At 53.3% G+C, this 21,444-nt stretch overlaps 2 protein-coding genes across 3 annotated transcripts; both read left to right on the top strand.

Annotated features, from left to right (window-relative positions):
• Positions 1-199: 199 nt before the first annotated feature.
• LOC310923091 (non-lysosomal glucosylceramidase-like) lies at positions 200-13,948 on the top strand (the record flags this gene model as incomplete). Of its 2 annotated transcripts, none has more annotated exons than XM_083884179.1 (17): positions 200-387; positions 4,178-4,269; positions 4,470-4,585; positions 4,690-4,908; positions 5,476-5,715; positions 6,038-6,140; positions 7,361-7,514; positions 7,795-7,920; positions 8,023-8,207; positions 8,560-8,664; positions 9,268-9,375; positions 9,873-10,024; positions 10,173-10,279; positions 10,431-10,573; positions 10,893-11,008; positions 12,753-12,944; positions 13,032-13,948. In XM_083884179.1, the coding sequence occupies 17 exons, from the start codon at positions 200-202 to the stop codon at positions 13,257-13,259; spliced, it is 2,574 nt and encodes an 857-aa protein (XP_083740305.1). In that variant the 3' UTR covers positions 13,260-13,948. The 2 variants fall into 2 exon arrangements, with proteins under 2 accessions (XP_083740305.1, XP_083740306.1); XM_083884180.1 differs by having other exon boundaries at positions 233-387; positions 7,999-8,207.
• A 5,393-nt stretch (positions 13,949-19,341) lies between these two features.
• Positions 19,342-21,435, top strand: LOC310922525 (avidin-like; the record flags this gene model as incomplete). Its single annotated transcript, XM_083883155.1, has 4 exons — positions 19,342-19,449; positions 19,533-19,743; positions 20,138-20,258; positions 21,402-21,435. The coding sequence occupies exons 1-4, from the start codon at positions 19,378-19,380 to the stop codon at positions 21,433-21,435; spliced, it is 438 nt and encodes a 145-aa protein (XP_083739281.1). The 5' UTR covers positions 19,342-19,377.
• Between the last annotated feature and the right edge of the window lie 9 nt (positions 21,436-21,444).

The following is a 21,444-nucleotide window of genomic DNA, read 5'->3' as shown; positions in this document are numbered from 1 at the left end:
TCGGCAACTCTCGCACGCCCCTCGGCAGCGCTCGCTCAGCGCTCGGCTACTCTCGGAATCTGCTCGGCCGCGCTCGGCCGGGCGCCCCGGGGAGCGGCGGCGGGGCGGGCCCGTGTTTCCGCCGTGCCCCGGGGGTGCGGGCGGGGCGGGGCGGGGCGGGGCGGTGAAGAAGAGGGCGCGCACGGGCCGGGGGGCGGTGATGGCGGCGGCGGAGGCGGCGGAGGGGCCGCTGATGCGGCGCTACGAGGGGACAGCGCAGGGCCGAGGCGTGGCGGCGGACGGCTGGCGCGTCTGCCTGGCACACAGCTTCGAGGAGCTGCGGCAGCCCTACGGCGCCGGGGACGTGCCGTTCCGCGATGTCCTGCGGCACGTCGGCCTCGGCTTGCGGTACGGCGGGGGATGGAGGGAGCCGGGAGTACAGCGGGAGGAGGGAGGGGGTCCCGAGGGGCGCACAGCGGTGCGCTGGAGCCGCGCGGTGCCGCGGGGTCTCGCCCCGGGGGACCGGCGATGTCCCGGCGTACGGGGGGCAGAGTCCGGCGGATCGCGGAAGGCCCCAGGCTGAGGGGAGCCGCCCTCCTGCCGCCCGGAGCCGCCGGCACCCTCCAGCCTTCCTGGCGCCGGCAATGGGAGCAGTTGGTGCTGAAGGAGCGGCGCCCGGCGCTTGGGCTCCTCAGACGGGGGGCTGGGAGGACCAGGGGCATCGCTCGGGGACCCCCATCTCCCACCCTCAGGGCTCATCGCTGCCTCATCTTCCCCGGCATCGTCCCCAGTGCTGGCAGCTGGAGGTTAAGCCGGGGCCAGCTGGAAGGGGTCTGGAACGCTGTGTGCTGTGGCACGTTTGGGAACGGGGCAGCTTTCCCGGCTTTACGTTGGGGTGAGCTGGAAGTAACGACTGAGAGCACCCGTGGAAAGTCAGTGTTGTTTTAACCTTTAATGCTGGAGTCCGTGTGCTGGCAGTGTTTGTGCACCCATCAGGCTGAACTCTGAGACCAGCGACCGTATTGCTTATTTCCTTATGCCGGATTTATGTCTCCTACCTCCATTTTCTGCTGGTGTCCTTGGAGGCAGCTGCTTGCCAAGCTAGTTCCTGTAAAGCTGGATGAAAGGGCAGATTCTGAATTGCTCTAGGGTGTGCAGCGTGCTGGTCTGACCTGAGACACCCCGGTGCGAGCCTGGGCGTCGGGGATGGGAGAGCATGGGTCATGCACCAGAGATAAATAAAGGCTGCTGGAAAAGCCGCCACAGCAGGTTGGGGTGAGCTGAGTATGTGGGAAAGCATGAAGTTCTGGTGGGGTGAGCAGGGAGAAGTAATCCTGGCCTTGTTCTCACTGAAGTCTGGAAGTGCCTTGTATCAGTCCTAGGGAAAGGTCTTCGAAAGCAAGAAGCGTGAAGTCAAACTGATGCCTCTTCTGTTCAAGTTTAGGCAGTAATTTGGTTGTTACCCCAAAATACCTTTGCAATGACAAGAGCTTCCTTGCAAGGAAATCCCAGCCTCAAGAACAGAGGAGACAAAGTGCTAGGGTGTGATAAGAAATACCTGTGTGTGTTTGATTTAAAACCCAAGGCCAACATTGTTGGCCGAAAGGGCAGCCCATTCAGGGATGTGAGAATATATGGGAGGCTGCATGCTCTAGGCATTGGTAGGCATCTCAGCATCTGCCTGGCTGGGGCAGCCAGCTCATGGAAACCTGGGTGCTGGTGCTGCAAGAGGAACCTGGAGCCACTCAATTCTGTGTTGTGGTGCAGGGATCTAAGAAGCCATGCAGATTGGCTTGCCCTTTCCTGAATGACCCATAGTGAGTGGCCCCTGTGCCAGGGATGTTGTCAAAACTCGGCATGGCTTACTGCATCAAGTGCAAAGTCACCTGGTACAGGTGCTTGTAGCCACTGGGAGTGCCTTGGGGTCACTGCATGTCTTTGGCTCAGGAGGTCCAGGACTGGCAGAGGAGCCACTGCATCCTGGGTTGATGTTGTTGCATTGAATTAAAGATGATGATGGGTGCCCTCTTCTGCAACACCAGCCCTAGATGCAGATGACATGGCTGGGGGTGTTGACAGTCCTGTCAGGATTTTTTGTTAATCAGGGCTCATTGGCGTAACTGTGGGGCACATGCACGTCTGGAAAGAAGACGTTGTGCCAAGGACTCAGCTGGGGCTGGCAAGGCAGAAGAGGTGCAGGTAGCTTTCTGCAGAGGTGGCTCATGTGTCCTGAGAGGGGTCACGACACGAATCCTGATCAGCTGTGTGATGTTCAGACAGGTTTTAATTCCACTGCCAATTCAAATGGGAAGAAATGCCCTCCAGGCCTGGCGGGGCTTTTGGTGCTAGAGAACACAAAGTTTTTCTCGCCTATTCTTTATTGGTTATTCTTCAGCCCTGGCAGAGCTGTTAATAGCCAGCAATTGGGCATCGACCACTGGGTTTCTCTTCTTGACTTGCATGATTTTGCAAGAAGCTGGCAGGAGAAGAGTTTGCTATTGAGATGGTAAAATAACTGTGGCAGTAAATCCCAAACTTTTTCTACTGTGTTCTCCTGTAAAAACTGTTTCCTGAAATACATCTCTTTCCAAAGAGTCGGGATGCCCCACTAGGCTGTGCTGCAGCCATTCTGCCTGGGCACCTTATTTCCTGTTGTCAGAAGCCTGCTGGGCAAGCAGCTGGGTTCATTCCCTAACGCTGGGTTGAAAAAGAATAATAATCATTTCCTTGAGTGAGAGAGCATTGCCAAAACCTCACCTTGGCAGAGTAAAGCCAGGGCTGTCTTAGCTGGAGAAAAGCAGTTGCAGCAGATATAGCTGGAAGATAGTGGCAGGCCCTGGTTCAGGGCAGTCACACAGGACAGGCTGGTTCTCATCATGCCCTGAACCTCTGTGAGCAAAACATCCATGCACAGTCAAACACAAAACTGGGTCTGCAGGAGTGGAGAGCAGGCTACAGTTAGGTTCTGTAAGACTGCAACCCAAAAAATCTCACCCTGACAGGGATTTGGCGACTTTAGATGTTGGTGAATAAAGGTGAATGCCCAGTGAGCAGCCAAAGAGTCAAGCGTGCATTGTTTCTGTTTGGAAAGCATAGTAGTAGAGGTGTCATGCAAGAGCCTCTCCCCCTCACTCCTGAGTGTACGTGTCCCAGGGGATTATTGCTCATTGCCCGTCATCACCTGTGCTCTGCATCCTGTGAAACCAGGGGCAGGACAGGCTGTGTGCTCCTGGTTGGGGTGGTTTTCTGCTCAGCAGTATGGCATGGGTGTCTGCAGGTAGCTCAAGGATATTGCCCACTGTGGTGTCTCCTGTGCCCCCAGTGCCCACCTGGCACCCAGGGCCATGGAGCCACCAGCTGGGTGTTGCCTGACTTTTCTGGGCAAGGTTCAGCAGCGTCTAGTAGCTGATTTCCGTGTTCTAATTGTCTCTGTATAGAAGGCTTAACTTGGGGCAGTTTATTAGCCAAAGCCAGTATTTTACAAGCGCTGACTTGAAGCCCAGCCCTGCTTCTCTTGCCTAGAGTGATGCTGGCACACCTAGCCGCAGGTGTGCCCCTGTTTGGGTGCCTTGATTCCCAGACCTTTGGGTGAGAAATTACCTGATGGGCAGTGCCCGTCTGTGCAGCTGGTGTGCGAGCGGAGGCAAATCCTCAGGATCCTGCCAGCTGCAGACAGCAACCATCACCACTTCCAGAGCAAGGCTGCCCTCTGTCTCTGATGTAGCACAGGGATGTGGTAGTGTATGATAATGGACATGTGGAGGTAGAAGAGCAAGGCTCATGTCCCTGGAGCAGTGTGTGTCTTTTCTGGGCTTGCACCCCTGCTTGCAGGCCTTCCTTCCTTAGCAGGACGTTGTGTACCAAGCATGGAGGTGGTCCTTGTGTGCATTCTCACTTCTCCATGAACGTCTGGGAAAGCCTCTTGTGCTACATGAGGTGGGAGTCCTGCTCTTGAGTTGCTCTTGCAGTCAGTGCTAAGCTGCCTGAACTCTGCCTAATTGTGCTTGCTGACCAATGCATGCTCCAGATGGGTGACAGAGCCTTATCACCCCTTGTGCCATGGGCACAGGGACACAGGTTCCTGTTATACATCTCTTCAAGGAGGGACAGCTCAACCTGTGCTCATCCTGTCCAGTGACACTGAAGGGGATGGTTTTGCCTGCTCTTGACTTCTTCAATACTTCTCTTTCCCTTGCAGATACTTCAGGTGGTGGATCAAGAAGACCCTCATAGAGAAGAAGTCTGCCTTCATTGACCTTTTGTGTGCTGTTCCTTTGCAGCAGATCTATGGTCAGCCTCTGCTTTGGGCACTGGGGTGGGCAGGGTTTCACATGGGGTCATCAGGATGCTAGGTGGAATGAGTGAGTCAAGGAGCTTTTGTAATGTGGGCGATGCAGGTGGCTCTCCTTTGCAGAGGCATGGGGAGAGTTCTTGAGCCAGATGCCACCAGGGGGAGGAATGGGGGCGCTAACTGTCAGTGTCTTTGCCAGGGTGCCCGCTGGGCGGGATCGGGGGAGGCACCATCACCCGTGGCTGGCGGGGAGAGTTCTGCCGCTGGCAGCTGAACCCTGGCCTTTACCACTACGAAACAGTCATCGCCAATCAGGTAGGGTCTGCGAGGGGAGTGAGTGTCACTGCAGCAGTCTGGGCGGTTGGGACATCTGCCACAGGGCTGGTGTCATCCCCTGCATGTGCTCCTCTCCTCCACAGTTCACGGTGTGCCTGCGGTGCAAGGGGCAGACGATTTACCAGCAGGTCTTGTCCGTGGAGAGACCCAGCAGCCTGCAGGGCTGGAACTGGGGCTACTGCGGCCACTACGCCTTTTACCATGCCCTGTACCCCCGTGCCTGGCTGGTCTATGAGCTGCCGGGGCAGAATGTGGTGCTGACTTGCCGACAGGTGTCTCCTGTCATCCCCCATGACTATAAGGTAAGGCGGTGACGGCACAGGTGAGGGCAGAGCTGCTTGTTAGCCAGAATTCCCAACATTTCCCCGAGTCTGCACTCAGCAGCAGTCCCAGGCAGGGGAAGCCCTGCAGCCACGCGAGAGCTGGGGATTGCGGCAAGGGATGGCTCAGCGCTGCTGCACTGCCTGTGCTGGCTGCCAGCCCCAGGCGAGGGTGGCAGCTGTGCTGCTGACACGTCTGACCTTCCTCTTACCCCAGCGCAGCACGTGAGCCTGTATCAACCTGCCGAGCAGATGAGTGATGAGACACCTGGCTGAGCCCTAAACACCGCTTTCCGCCTCTCTGCTGCCCAGCGTGGCGTTTGCCAGCTCAGGGCTTCTCTTTTGAATTTTGTCTTGCCTGCCTCCCAAATTTCTCTGCTCCTGCTGCTGCTCCTCAGTTTGGCAACAGACTCTAAGGCCAAGTTATTATTCCCAGTGCTCGTGCTCCCGCTGCATCCCGTGTGGAGTCCTCAGCAGCAGGGGAAACGACGTTGGGGCAGCTGCCTTTGGAGCAGCAGCCCTGTAGACAGCATTCTGTGTCTCTGCCAGGACTCCAGCTTGCCCGTGGCAGTGTTCGTCTGGGAGGTTGAGAACGGGAGGGATGAGGACGTGGAAGTATCCATCATGTTCAGCCTGCAGAACGGCACAGGAGCGAAGGAGGACAGGAGCGGCGGGCACTGGAATGAGCCCTTTACCTTCCAGAAGGATGGCCAGCGGGTTGCTGGAGTCCTGCTGCACCACTGCCCAGCCGTGAACCCCTTCACCCTGGCCATCTCTGCCTGGGAGAAGGTAAAGGGGTGTCCCTGCTGTTGTGTCTCCTGCTGGGGGAGCTGCGTGCAGGCAGCTAGTGAAGGATGGGTGTGCAATGGGTTGGGTTTGGCACCGGTTCTCAGGGCTTGGCTGACACCAGGAGTGGGGACATGACCTCCCTGAGGGCACCCTCTTTGGGACTGGTGTCAGGCGAGCAGCTGGGGCAACAAGTTTGGTGTTAGAGTTGCTGGGCAGCACATGGGAAGTGAGTGTGATGCCCTGGTGGTGGTGTTGGGGAGTGGAGAGCATTAATTTTCTCCTTCAAAGTAGCAGCCCCTGATGAAGCTCTTCCCTTCCCCAGGCTGGCACGGGAGTCACCCATGTCACGGCATTCAATCCCATGGGATTGGGTAGAGAGGTGTGGCAGGACCTCCTGCAGGATGGCAGGCTGGATTCACCCACTGGTGAGTCCCTCCGTCCCCCGTGGGCCATGCTGGTTCTGGGCACCCAAGGCAGGGCAGAGTTCTTTCCTCCAGCCTCCTTGGCTGGTAAAAATCTCTCCAGGATGCTGTGGCTTGTTCCCAGATTTAGGCTGTATCCAAACTTCCATTGTTTGTCCTTGCTGTGGTTCTTCCAGACTGTTCTTGGGTATTGGTTACGCATGCCAATATCTCATTAGTCTGTGTATGGTTGCTCATTGAATTGAGATTTCTGCTAGGGAGCCAGCTTGCTGTCCAACTACCTTCCCTCTGTTCCTGTTTCCAGATAAATGAGCTGTGTCCTGTCAGATTTGTTCCCGACAGTGTTTAACAATGCTTGGGGTTTAGTGCTGCCATCATTTGCTCTCCTCTTCCTACTGTAACAGTTCTCTGAATGTCAGTAGTATTCTTTTGATAATTATGCATCCCTCAGGTCTCTGCTCACTCCCTTGGGAGGAGCCTTGAAGCAGGTGGCATCTCCAGCCTTTGCTGCTCACATCCTATTGCCATTAAAGGTGACCATTTCCCTAATGTCTGTCAGTTTTTTAAACAAGGATGATGCTGACAACTAGTGATGCTGGGTGTTTGCAAGATTTCTTGAGGCTTAAGTTGTGTAAATGAAGTTTTTACTATGTAATCTCTTTTTTTTTTTTCTGGAAAAATAAGCTTCCTGCCTAGATACAATCAGAGCTACAGGTTATTGGGATGTTGTTTTCCTTCATGCATGCCAGACATTATTATAGTCAGGATCTGTGCTTTTGTTGCTCTAATGAGTTTACCTTGTACAGATGGCAGAACCAGCATATAATTATCCAGCCACCTCAGGGCTTTTCTTGAATACCAGCGTGGCTCAAACACCCTGCAAAAAGCTGGAAACAATGACTGTCCCTAGAAAGTCACAGTGTCTCTGAGTGCAGTGCAGATACAGAGTCATGGGATACTCTGTAGCTTCCATTCATGCCTGGTGGCTTTTCCTGCCTGATTCCTTCCTGTTCTTGGATGACTGAATCCTTTTAACCACACCTCCCATGGAAGCTATTTTTTTACTGCAGCAACATCATCCCATAAAGCCTTGGGCTGTAACTTCCAGGTTGTACAGGGGCTTTGGTGTGCCTATTCTCCTCCCTCAAGGTGTGTGTGAACTTCAGTTACCCTCCCTTTGGTCTTCCTTGGTTGCTTGAGAATATCTCAACTTCTTTTGGCAGGTAAAAGCAGGCCGACAGAGAAGGGGGAGGTGACAGCAGCGGCAGTGTGTGCCAGCTGCAGGGTGCCTGCCCATGGGCACAGGACGCTGGAGCTGGCCCTGGCTTGGGACATGCCCTGTGTTCACTTTGGCTCCAAAGAGAAGCTTCACCTCAGGTAGGTGGGTTTTCTCCAGTGGTGTTTGGCTCCTGCCCCTGAAGCCCCCTTTTCCCTCCTTCTGAACTTGTGTACCATTTGGGGCCCTTTGGCACCCACTCCCTGTTGCTGTGGCCCTGCCAGCTAAGGGAGGGGACTCTGTGTCCAGCCCCTGCTCCCCAGTTCCCCTGCAGCAGCAGCTGGGTCCTGCTGTTCATTGTAGTCCAGTCTGCCTCTGTAGCGTCCATGTGGGTTTCTCAGGTGGAGCCCACGGGGTGCTCACCAAACCCTCACTTGGCAGGCGGTACACCCGGTTTTTTGGCAGCGAAGGCAATGCCGCTCCTTCCCTGTCCCATTACGCCCTGACACACTATGAGGAGTGGGAGAGGAAGATTGAAGCATGGCAGAATCCCATCCTGGAGAACAGGTAAGGCAGATGAGAGCACCTTCCCAGGGGCCTCCTGGGGTTGGCTGCCGCAGGAGCATCACCACCTCAGCCTCTCAGGGTGGGCTTCCCTCTTTCCCACAGCCAGCTGCCTTCCTGGTACAAGTCAGCCCTCTTCAATGAGCTTTACTTCATGACAGATGGGGGCACCATCTGGATGGAGGTGCCCCCTGATTGCTGTGCCGAGGACCTGCAGGGGCCGGCAGGGGCAGGACTCTCCCACCTCCTCCCTGTCCTGCGGGAATACGGAAGGTTTGCTTATTTGGAAGGTAACTCACAAGGCTGTGAGGGATTCTCACGAGGCTCTGAGGGATTCTCCCAACTCCCATTAATGTAGCCGTGGGTCTTTGCCCTGCCATGGGGATGTTTTTCACACTCCAGGGTGGAGGGAGCAGTGCTATTCCCAGGAAAACCCCTTGCAGCCCAGAAGGATTTGGCAGGAAGTGTTCCCCAGATCTCTGGTTCTCTATGTGGAGAATGAAACCCCCTTTGAAAAGGAGCCCCTGCCTGTGCTGGGAAAGATCCTGCAGTCCTGGGCCCTGTGGAGGGAGGGCTTTTCCCCCTTTTCCCCTTTTCCCCATGGCAGTCTCCTTCCCCTCACCATCTGCCCTGTCCTGCCAGGCCAGGAGTACCGCATGTACAACACCTACGATGTCCATTTCTACGCCTCCTTTGCTCTCGTCATGCTGTGGCCCAAGCTGCAGATCAGCCTGCAGTATGACATTGGTGAGTGTCCCCAGAGTGTCCACCAGTGCCTTGGTGCCTGCTTGGGGCTTCACCTTGGGAAGAGATGGGTGGTTTGAGACAGCTGCTGCTGTGGGGATGTGTGCCATGGAGCCAGCATCCCCCTCCAGCCACTCTGCTGTGCCCAGCACCTGGAGTGCCTTCTTGCCATGCTGGGGGTGCACAGCTGGCTCTGCCTGCCCTGGGGGAGCCCCATGTCTTCCCAGCTCTGTGCTTGCCCCTTGCAGAGGAGACATGGAGTTTGCAGACTCCCATGCCCTGTCTGGATTTGGTGGCTGCTTGGTGATGGCCTGGGTAGGGGTGTGTAGCATGGCTCTTTGCTGGGCTCTGGTAGGGCTGAGACCACTGGGTTCCCTTCCCAGCGCTCATTTATAGGGGAGTGACAGTTGCATGTGACTCAGTCCCCTGCTGAGTGGGGGATGGAGAGCAGCTTGTCCCCTCAGCCCTTTGCAGTGGGCTGTGATCTTGGATCTCCAAAGAGCAGCCTGGTGTGCTGGTGTTGCTGGCCCTGCCCATGCTTATTCTTGGACTTTTCTGCAGCAGTTTCTGCTGCCCTTCTTACGTGTCCTGCTTTGTCCTCTGTAGCTGTCACTGTGGTGAATGAGGATGTCCAGCCCCGGCAGTACCTGATGTGTGGTCAGACAGCCCAAGTGAAGATGAAGAATGTGGTGCCACATGACATTGGGGACCCAGGTGAGGGGTCTGTTGGGCTCTGGGGGAGTAGAGGAGATGCCAAGCTATGGGAAATGAGTATGGTGCATGAAATAATAACACTGAATAAACACTGTTTATTGTTGTCAAGCATTGAAACTGGTTGCCTGGGAAGCTGGGGTGCCACCATCCCTGGTGTATTTCAAAGAAGTGTGGATGTGGCACTTAGGAATGTGGTTCAGTGGTGGACTTAGCAGTGCTGAGAGGTCTTTTCCAACTTAAATGATTCTGTGATTCTGTATTTCCTGGGAATGAAAATCTGTATGGTGTGGGGTGGTGATGAAGACCGTGCTGCATGGAGTTTTGACAAGGGAGACGGAGGGAAGTAGCAGGAAGGCTGTTCTCACTAGAGATGGCACAGGGTACAACACATTACTTCAGTGCTGTTTGATCACAGCACCCTTGGGTCCTTGCTCCTGTCTAGGAGGAGGGATGTTGGTTGCTTGCTGCCCTGCTGCATCTGGTCTGTCCTGGTTTAGATGATGAGCCATGGCAGCGTGTCAATGCCTACCTGATGCACGACACTGCTGACTGGAAGGACCTCAACCTGAAGTTTGTGCTGCAGGTGTACCGTGACTACCACCTGACACATGATTCTCTGTACCTGCGGGACATGTGGCCAGTGTGCCAGGTACTGGGAGATCTGACCACGGAGCATCACCCTTGCCCACTTCTCTCAGGAGCCAAGCAGCTTCCTGAGAGGATGGATGCTCCTGAGCAGAGTGTGAGGAGCTTCCAGGATGTGAGGACTGTGTGACCATCTCCTGCCTCTCCCACAGGCTGTGATGGAGTCTGAGCTGAAGTTTGACACAGATAACGATGGGCTCATCGAGAATGGTGGCTTTGCTGACCAGACGTATGATGCGTGGGTGGTGCATGGAGCCAGGTGAGCAAGAGAGGCAGGTAGGGGGTTGGAGATGGAGATAGGGGCTCTGGGATAGGGACATAGCTCAGTGCTGCACCCTTGATTTCCCATTTGTCACAGAACCCTTGAGGTGTCTTACATTCCTGATGCTTCTCTTGTTTGGCTCTGGCAGTGCCTACTGCGGTGGACTGTGGCTGGCTGCCGTCTGCATGATGTGCAAGATGGCAGAAGTGCTAGGGGATACCGAGGTCCGGCAGAAATACCTGGACATCCTCAACAAGGGCAAGGAGGCGTTTGAGAGAATGCTCTGGAATGGTGGGTGCTCTGCAGTGGTGGACCGCACTCAGCTGGCCATGCGTCCCTTGGAAGGGAGCGCCTCCTCCTTGGATCATGGAGCCTTGTGGGGAATGGGGGAAGGAAGGGGCGATACTCTCCCTGCAAGCTGGGAGGAAGGAAGGGAGAATGCTGCCCCTCTAAATGGAGGGGAAGGAGCAGGTGTCTAGGAGGGAACAGGTGTGGGAAAGGAAGAAGAGTCTTGTGGACAAAGCAGCTGGGCTCCTGCCATACAAGGAGGTGTGTAGGAACAGCTCACATGAGCCAGCATCTTAATCTATTGATTTTAAACTGTTTCCAGGAAAATACTACAACTATGATAGCAGTGGAAGTGACACATCCAGCAGCATCATGTCAGACCAGTGTGCTGGGCAGTGGTTTCTTGGAGCTTGTGGTCTGGACCAAGGGGAGTTTGAGGTAAGAGAAGAGGCTGCCTGGTGTGGTTGGGGTGAGATGGGACCTGTGGCAAGAGAGAAACAGCAGTAGAGCTTGCATATGTTGGGGGTTACTTTTTAGGGCTAGTGTAGGGGGGACCTGCTCTGTCACTCTGCACACCCTATTGGATGCTGTTGTATGGATACAGTGGAATCCATCTTAAACCAAAACCCTCTCACAGGGAGGCCGTGCAGCAGGGATGTGTAACTGCAGATAACTTTAGCCCCAGTGCAGTTTGCTGTGAGCAAGGTGCTATTTTTTAAAAAAATGGCAGAAAACCGTGTATGAAACTTCCCACGTTATTTGCTGCCCTAAAAAGTCCAAAATTAATATCAGAGGGAACTATGGCATAATCCAAGTCCTGAAGGCTGTTCCTCTTCAGTTGCAATAGAAGAATTGGCTGCAGACTCCTCATATCTGGTGGGATGGTCAGAGCAGCTGCTGGTGCTGCAATACCTTAAAGAGACAGGGGCAGTGAAGAACCACTGGGTTATTTATACCCTGTGGGCAGTTGTCACAGCAAAGCTTTCTGGTGGCCATGGACAGGCAAAGGCCTCGGATGAGTGAAGGGAGGAGTGGCTTTGTCTGTGGGAGGGTGACAAACCACTTCACTGTCTGTTGGGAAATCAGAGGGGAGCTTCAGGTGACTTCACCTGGTCATTCCCTCCTGTGTTTAACCCAGTGTGGGGTTGGGACTGTGCCTGGGGGCTCCAGGCAGAATCTGGCCCAGCCCTCCTGCAGGAATACCATTTTGGGGAGGAAACAGTAAATGTGCCTTCCAGAATCAGGTGTGCCTTTCCCCATCCTCAGGCTCCTGCTGCTGAAGGTGACACTTCTCCCTGCTCTCTGGTGAGCTCTGAGCTGACTCGAGGTGGGACTGGTGAATTCCTCTCCTTTGTTACTATGACATTTCATGGATTTTTTTCCATGTATTTTGGTTCATTCCCTGGCTGGCACCACTCCTGTCTGTGACCTCATTAATATGGCCTTGCTGTGTGCACAAGGCAGCAGTGAACAAATCAGAACGTAATGCAGCATAAGTCTTTGATCCAGTCCTGAGGAAAGTGTGAAGCCCAAAAGCTTCTGCCAGAGAAAGACACACCAGCCTTTCACTGATTCCCACAGCACCCCCTGGGCTTATCTCCAGAGCCACACAGGGGAAAAACATCTGCAGGGATACTTGGCTTGAGCACAGAGAGAAGAGATTTGCTGCTTTTGCTTTGAGTCTGCCAAAGCTCTCTGGTTGGACTGCCCAGCCTCCTCAGAAATCCCAGCCTCTGCTACCCCTGGCTCTGGTGTCACCAGACTAAGTGTCTGCCATGTCTCCAGACTGTGCTGATGAGCCTCCTGGATCCTGTCTCTTGCAAGTGACAACCATAAAGCAGATGCAGATAGTGTGGTTGGCCAGACCCCCAAGCGATGGGGAAGGGGCTTGGCCAGTGACTGTGGGTGAGAAGCTGTTTTTGGAGATCAACTAGTTGGATGAGCTGTCAGCGTCCTCTTGAGGAACATGGAATGTGGTTCTGCACCTCTCTGTTAAGTACTTTCAGAGATCTTTATCCTTTTGGGCAAAGACACATTTCACTTTGTCCTGTTTTTTTTCTGAGGTGGGAATTTGTTGCTATTGACCCAGTGAGCAGTGTTGCACTTTTCCTGATAGAAAATTTAATCCCACTCCAGACCCAGCCTCTGGGGTCCACATGAGCACCCATCTTTGTCCACCCAGGTTTTCCCCAAGAGTCACATTCTCAGTGCGCTCCAGACCATCTTTGAGAACAACGTGCTGGGCTTTGCAGGCGGCACCATGGGGGCAGTGAACGGCATGAGACCTGATGGTGTGCCCGACACCTCCAGCGTCCAGTCCAACGAGGTGTGGATCGGTGTGGTGTACTCCCTGGCTGCCACCATGATCCAGGAGGTGAGCGGGAATGCTGCTGCCGCACTCCCCAGCACATGCTCCTTGGACTCCATGGATGTGCTGACAGTCCTGTTCCCTCTCCTGCAGGGCATGGTGGAGGAAGGTTTCCGTACAGCAGAGGGCTGCTACCGGACAGTTTGGGAACGGCTGGGCATGGCTTTCCAGACACCGGAGGCGTACCGCGAGAAGAAGGTGTACCGCTCGCTAGCCTACATGCGGCCCCTCAGCATCTGGAGCATGCAGCTGGCCCTGGAGCGCCGGGCTGGCCGGGCACCGGCACCTGCACAGCTCCCCCAGGGCACCCCCCAGCCCTGAGCCCCGTGGGGCTTCGCAGAGCGCTGGGTGCACCACGGGCTGGTGGGGCTGCAGATGGCAGGCAGAGACCCTCCCCTCCCACTCTGTGCTAGTACTCACATTGCTGATTTCCTTCCCTACCTCCACTACATGCCCTGGACCTCAGGGGGCTTCCAGCCCCTGATGCTGAGCACAAGGGGGACCAGATGTGTGGGAGATGTCTCCTCTGAGCGTGTGGGTCAAGGAGTTGCTGCTGGAGCCTGTGCCTCCCCTTCCCCATCGCTCAGGGCTCTAGATAGCCTGCAGCTTCCCCAGCCATCCCAAACTGCAGCTGGTACCTTGTCCAGGGCCACAGGAGACCTCTCTTCTGCAGTCATTGGGCTGGGTAAGGTAGGGACCTGTCCTGCAGGGAAAAAAAGGTGTGAGTGAATGTGTGTGTGAGGAGAATGGAGTGGTGCACTCAGGCACATGGATGCTGTAGTTGTCCTGGGATGACACTGCACATACTGACTGGCTCTGCCCCAGGAGGGCCTGTGGCAGATACAATCCCCAGGGGAGACCCGGCTCCCTGGATGGTGACAATCTGAGCCCAAGAAGCAGGTCCTGGTCTGGTACCATGGCCCCCTCCCTGCTGGTGCCGGGGGCAGGCAGTGGAGCACATTTAAGGGGATAAATCACTTCAGTTCTTAATAAATCTGTCCAGCTGTCTACTCTCATTCTTCTTCAGTGTCTTCTTTCCACCAGACCAAGCCAAAAGAGGAAATCCTTTCTGCTCTCATGTTTCTGCTCAGGTTGGGCTGGAGGGCTGGGGAGACAGGGAGGGGACAAGTCCCAGTGGTGGCTGGCTCTTGTGGAGAGCTGATGATGGGAACAGGATGTGCTCCAGATGTGGCAGCAGGCAAGACCTGCTTCTTGCTTGGCTCCTGGCTCTGCCCTGCCTTGTAGGCAGCAGAGGAGGGAGCATTCCTCCTGAGACGGCCTCTGTGGGGAGCAGCTGAGACACAGGGCTGCAGGCCATGGATTAAATTGAGTTCACTCCTGCCAAGGGCTGGGCACCTTGCTTCCTTTTCCTTCTTTCTCTGCCACTGCAGCATTTGAAGGCTGTGCCATCCTGGTGTGGGAGGGAAAGAAAGGAGGGAGCTCCACTGCCTTTCCTATTGTGCCCACAGACACATAGACCTCCTGGACAGATAGATACTATATCCCTTGGACAGAGAGAGGGACATCTCAGTCCCCTTTCTCTACCAGGATGCTCTGCCTGGAGTGGGGGTGAAATAACTTGAATAATTCCCTATTTGCAAAGCTACCAGTGGTGAATGGAGAAAGAATTGTCATGCTTTTGGTGTTGGGAATGGGGACTGATGAGTCAGACTCATTTCAGCAAAGTTAAACATCCTGATTAGTGATGTGAAAATGTGATAGAACTGGTAAAGAACCTGGTAAAGCCACCAGCAGGTGGTACTATTGATTATCTAAAGCTGCTGAGCTGCCCTAGCTGACATCCAGCTGACAGTCAATCACATTATACTGTAAAACCTGCTCCCAGTTTCTAAGGGCAGGGTCTTCTAACACCCTCCTTGCCAGAGTGTGTGTGGAGATTCCTCCCTTGCATGGGGATACCCCTTTCTTGAGGCTGAACCACACTTACTAGTACGGGTGAGTAACTTCAGGCTCTACTTTGTAATTGGTTTTGCTAGCCCTAATATTATGAATACTGCTTCAAAATAGTGCATCATACTATAGATATTGTTATAGCTTCTAATCTGTAGTAGATAATTCTTATTAAGTTATTTCTGTCTAATTATCATAATAAATTATTTGATTTTATATAAATATATCTGATTTGCCATCAATGCAATGTGGTATTACATTGTACAAAGTTTCTATTACACCTGTATAATCCTTTAGACATAATCCATTGACAAAATCTGGGATCTGTAGTTGGATCCAGCTATGCCTAAGCTCTTCACTGGGCAGGATTCCAGCATGCAAAAGAGACCTTTCTGAACCTTGTGATTCAATGGGAGGGCTTTCTTAATAAATTTGTCTGAAGCTCCCATTCTGCCTGTGACACTCTCACAGGCAGACACCCCCACAATGTGTCCCAAGGCTGCAGCAGATTTATGGGCCAGTTCTGCGCCCACAGCCAGGGTTTCCCTGTGGGTGCCATGAGGGATTGGGGTGCTAGCTGGGGGCTTCCTCCTTCCCAGCATGGGCAGGGGATTGCTGGCACTGCTATACCTGAAAACCGCCACTGCATGGTGAAGCCAAAGGTGGAGTAGCTCTTGGCTGCTGGGCTCCTTGCATGGGTGACACCAGGATCTACTTGTTGGTGGCAGCCACTGTAGAGTGGCAGGAGCCCAGGAAGGTCCCAGCTGTGTTCAGGGCCAAAAGAGTCAGGGAAGAGCCCAGCTCATTTCTTCACAGGCCCTGCAGGTGACCCTGGGGCTTGTGTGAGTGGCTCAGTCAGTGATGAGGCACAGTCCCACTTTCAGCCTCCCTAAGCAGCTGGATGGGTGTCCCATGGCACAGCCCCTCCACCTGGCAGCTGGGAGTGGTGTATGGGCATCCTCTGGAAACGCATCCCTCAATGTCTGGGCAGGGCAGCAGAGCTGGAGGTACTGGGTATCCCCTTATAGCAGGCATAGGTGGCCCACAGAACCCCCAGGGACAGCACAGGCAGAGCTGGCAGCCTCCTTGGTCATGGACACTGCACAGGGGCACGGCACAGTATGGTAGAGGATGGTACACCCAGAACATGCAGCCCGCTCAGGCACCAACTCTGTGTGCTGGGGTGGCATAGGGAAAACATGCACCACAGGCATGGCCCTGCCAGGGCGTGCAGCCCCTCAGCCCCCACCCTGCACTCGGGACAGCACAGCATGGCTGGGCATGGCCGGGTTCTGCCCCAGGGCTGCCCTGACCTCCCTGGATGCAGCACCACGGGGCATGAGCAGGGCCAGGGCGAGCAGGAGCAGCCCAGGGTTCCCACAGTGGTGGTGGCCATAAGTGGTGCCTGGGCTCTGCTCCCTTTATATCAGAGGGGGCTGAGCCTCCTGCCAAGGAACACCCATGAGGTAGGAGAACCCCGTTCCCTCTGGACAGTGATAGAGTCTGAGTGGACTCTGAGGGAGGTGGCAGGGAGCAAGGCCAGGGCAGCAGGTGAGAAGAGCATTAAAGATATCACAAGGGACATCTGGGGAAGGTATAAATCTTCTGTTAAAATAGTATAGTTAATAATATAAAAGAGTTAGTTGTGATAATGTGTAGAAAATTGCAAGGGGTGTTAACAGTGCTGAAGAATGTATTTAAAATATGTTAGAAAAATGCAGCCATAGAACCCCCCTGCAAGCAGTTACTGGAATTCCTGCCTTTTTTGGGGAACTGGAGACTGTCACGCACATCAGTTACACTAAACGGAAATATCCCACCCTTCCCATCTAGATTCACTATCAGGGATTTCAGCCAACTATGGAAACCTCCTGTAGTGGTTTTACATTCACCTCTGTTTATGTTTGTCAAATTTAGTGTAGTGGTTTGAGTGTCCTTTCTTTTGTGAGATAGGATTAGGAGGGAAAAGCAAAACAGACCCAAATTAAAAGTAAATAAACAGATTTATTAATGCATGCACTAAACGAAGAAAAATAAGAAGCAAAAATTTAAACTTCCAAAACACTCTTCCTCCTGCCACGAAGTGTAGTAGGAGTGTTTCCCAGAAACAATATAAGGCAGCAAAACTCCAAACTCTAGGTCAGTACCACCTATAAAATAGTTTTCATCTGTGCTAGGAAAGAGTTAATTCTGCCCAGGTCCTCTCTCCCTCGGCTGCTCTCATGGAGCAGCTCAGGCAGTCAGCGATCTCAGCAGCCAGGATGGTAGGGGGGGCCTCCTGCCACCCCCTGTCTCATGGGGTGGGCCCAGCTGGGGCTCAGGGCTGCTCCCGGAGGAGGGGAAGGGAACATCTCCCCCGGCCCTGGCTGGCTCAGGGGTGGGCTCTAAAGTTCATTAGATTTTAGAGCTGCAGCCTCCGCCTCCCCCCGCCCCTGGCAGCCGATGGGGGCCCGGAGGCACGGCCAGAGCAGGGCAGGCTTCCCCCTCACAAGGAGGAGCAGTGGAGCCTGGCCAGCTTGGGCGACCCCTCAGAGCTGTGTGTAAAAGGGCAGTTCCCTGGGAGCCTTCAATATTGAACCCCTGGATGTTCATGTAGAGGTATTCGTTTCTAACTGGTTTGTCAAGCGTAACTTCCTGAAAAACCACTTCCTGGCCAAACCACCACATTACACCCCTTCATCTCCATGAGCATACACTGGGTAAAATATCATTATCAAAATTACATTCAACATACAACTCTTATCTACGTCAACAATAAACTACTCCACCCCTAGATAATTCACTATCATTCTATTTAACTTATTGCCTAACAATAGCTTTGCCTGTAGTTTCTCCCAGTCAATCCTCTCTCATAGTTTTCATCATATTGCCCACATTCTCCATCAAAGAATGGAGAATTCTACTTTTTAATTTGTAACTGGGTGAAAACAGCATTCATATAGTGGTTTCACGTTCACTGCTGTTTCTATTTATCAAATTTAGTGTAGTGGTTTGAGTGTCCTTTGACACTCTGCTCTAAGATAGGATTAGGAGAAAAAGGCAAAACAGGGCCAACTTAAAAGTAAAGGAATAGATTTATTAACACATACTAAAATAAGAAAAATAAGAAGCAAAAAATTAAACTTTCAAAACACTCTTCCTCCTACCACAAAGTGTTAACTTTCTCACAAACAATGTAAAGAGGCAAAACTCAGAACTCTAGGTCTGTGCCACCTATAGAATAGCTTTTCATTTAGTCTTTTGGGAGAGAGAAGTCTCTCCTAATTTGTTCTGGTAACTTTCCACAAGAGAAAGGGTCTGCTTGTGGCTTCTAACTCTCACAAAAGCAGCCCCCCAGGAAACTTCTGCAGTTGTGGACCACCCATATCACTTAGACTTTCCCATGTCTACATATGGGCCATGGACTCACATATATTGGAGTGTCACTTTTTAAAAATGAAAAACTCCAAAGGCAAAGGATTCCTCATCTCAGAAAACAGATATCATCTCACTTCTTCACTGGCACAGAGGGCTTCTTCCCATCTCTTTCTGTTCAAACATCTTATGGGATCACCAGATCACAGTTTCTAATTTAATATTCACTCAGTAAATCACAGATACCTTTGTTCAAAATCCACAAATCCAAATACTCATCTCCCCAATTGATATTGCCCATGATTTCAAGGAATACTTGAGCATAGTAATATTACAGTCTGTTATCACAACTCAGGAGAGTTCCGGCCAGGGACCAAGGCAACTGGACATCTCTTCTTCACTTAGGATACAACTTCTCTTTCACTGACCCTCGTATCTTCATATTGTCTCTTTAAATATTTTCCACTCTGACCTATCCTCTCCCTCAAGAAGGTTAGGGTTTTGGAAGTTTTCATCTGTGCTAGGAAAGAGTTAATTCTGCCCAGGTCCTCTCTCCCTCGGCTGCTCTCATGGAGCAGCTCAGGCAGTCAGCGATCTCAGCAGCCAGGATGGTAGGGGGGGCCTCCTGCCACCCCCTGTCTCATGGGGTGGGCCCAGCTGGGGCTCAGGGCTGCTCCCGGAGGAGGGGAAGGGAACATCTCCCCCGGCCCTGGCTGGCTCAGGGGTGGGCTCTAAAGTTCATTAGATTTTAGAGCTGCAGCCTCCGCCTCCCCCCGCCCCTGGCAGCCGATGGGGGCCCGGAGGCACGGCCAGAGCAGGGCAGGCTTCCCCCTCACAAGGAGGAGCAGTGGAGCCTGGCCAGCTTGGGCGACCCCTCAGAGCTGTGTTACCTGCTCCTCCAACCAGAAGTAAAAGGGCAGTTCCCTGGGAGCCTTCAACATTTAACCCCTGGATGTTCATGTCGAAGTATTCCTTACTCACTGGTTTGTTAACTGGTCAACTTCTTTAAAAACCACTTCCTGGCCAAACCACCACACATCCAGACTGGAAATGCCCTGGCCAGAGCTGCCACGAACCCACCTGGAAGCAATAAAAAGGAGAGGGAGCAGGAGCATCAGCAGAGACCTGCAAGGAGCACATCCCCAGGTACATCAGCTGTCTGCCTGCTGCAGAGATGGTGCAAGCAACTCCCTTCCTCCTCATGTTATTCCTGACCCTGGGGGCTCACAGCCTCCATGCAAAAAAGGTATTGTCAGGGTGGGATACACAGGGTGGGGTGGGCAGGGGGCTGTGGCTGCAGGCACCAGTGCTGAATTCCCTGCTTTCCAGTGCTTCCTGACTGGGACCTGGATCAATGACCTGGGCTCCAACATGACCATTGGCATCGTGAATCCAAATGGCAACTTCACCGGTATCTACTGCACAGCTGTCTCAGTCAGCCCAGTAACGATCAAGAAGTCACCACTGCTGGGGTCTCAGCACCTCCCAGATCAGCTGAATCAGCCCACCTTTGGCTTCACAGTCCATTGGACCTTTTCAGGTACTTAGTCTTCCCTTAGCATCCTTGTTTTGTCCCTAGTCCATCTTTCTGTCCCTCCCTGCAGTGTCATTGCTGATTCCTTGCCTTCCCCTGCACTATCCTCACTGCTCTCCCTCTCCCCTCCCTGAAGCTCCCCTTCCTTGTCCCTGGATCTCCTTGGTTGCTGTCAGCTCCCAGTCCCAGGGTTCAGGAGACGCAGCAGGGGCTGAAGCCTGTGCTGTCTGCCCATGTCCATGTGACACCCCCAGCCCTCTGAGCCCTCCTGCCTGCTTTCCCCATCCCTACTGTCTCCAGAGGCTGGGGACAGCAGGGGTCTACTGTCCCCTGTGCTGGGGCAGCCACTGACCTGCCATGTTGGCCACGCTCCCTTCCACCTCCTGTCCTGTCCCTGCAGACTCCATCACTGTTTTCACGGGCCAGTGCTTTGTGGATAATGATGGAAAGGAAGTTTTGAAGACCATGTGGCTGCTGAGGTCACATGTGGATGAACGCGGAGATGACTGGAATGCCACCAGGTGAGCTCTCTGTCCCTGGCCTGCACAGGTCCCCTGTACACCCGCAAGGGGTTGGGGCTATCACAAATGAGTGGTTTAGGTCCCTAAGGAGTCACTCTCACACATGCTGGCAAAAGAATGTTTCATTTCTCTTTGCAAAAGTGTGACATAGCGAAGTTCCATGGCAAGGTTCACTTGATTGCTCTGTGCAGGGGTAAAACATAGGAAGGAAAAAACAGGTTAGAATCAATTTAGAATGATTTACATGGACACTGGAGACGGAAAATGAGAACTGAGCCCCTTCAAATAAATCACAAGGTTGACGGAGGTACCCACTGCTTTCTAAACTACTGACAGATCCTGACAATCAGGTGGGGCTGATTCCACTTTTAGTCTCAAGACCCGTTCAATGGTTTAGGTCTAAAGGATTTGACAGACTTAACCATTGATTAATTTAACATTTAGAAAGTGATTTGGGAGGGTTTGTCACAATTAGAGCAGAGGCTTAATTCTAGATCCAAGCTGGCAGCAGCCACACCGCACTTGCTACGGGGTGTTCACATCCCTTCAGCCATGCACGCAGAGGGAGATGGTGCACAGCCCCCTGCAGCAGTCCCCCTGCAGCAGAGAGCTAAGGGGCCTCACATAGGAAGGCTGTTGTAAAGTCATGGGATGATTGACCTTAGTCATCAGTCAGTCTTCATCCTGGATGTCGTGTGAGATGGTAATTAAAGGAATTTTTCACAGTTCCAGTAATGATAACATTTTACAACTTGGACTGTGATTCAGGCAAGTAATATTCCAAGGCTTTTGGGGCACTGGTTTCCTTGATAAGGCAACAGAAAGACTTGGTGTGCAAAGTGTCTGTGACAAGCTCAAGGGATGCTTCACCACCTGAGAGACATTTCCAAAGGCCAAAGGCCTAAGGAGGAATCTTGAATGGCCTGAGCATTCAGGGGATGAAGGGTGGTGCTCCCAGCCTGTGATGCTCAGCACTTAGCAGGGCTACTGCCAGTGTGCAAGTGAGGGAGAACAGGGTGCTTGTGCACAGCTTCCCTGGGTCTCCTGACAAGGTGCAAATGTTTTGGAAGGATGCAGGGCTGGGCAGGCATTGGGCCACTCCTGTGTCCCACCCTTACATCTCTTCTGTCTGTGTCGCCACAGGGTTGGCTACAACAAATTCAAGCGCCTGGAGTGAGGGTGGTAG

This window comes from Zosterops lateralis (assembly GCF_965231275.1).
Source record: "Zosterops lateralis genome assembly, chromosome: Z".
In the NCBI taxonomy this organism is placed as follows: Eukaryota; Metazoa; Chordata; class Aves; order Passeriformes; family Zosteropidae; genus Zosterops; species Zosterops lateralis.
Note: the sequence above shows the minus strand (reverse complement) of the source record. Positions and strands in the feature narration are given on the sequence as shown.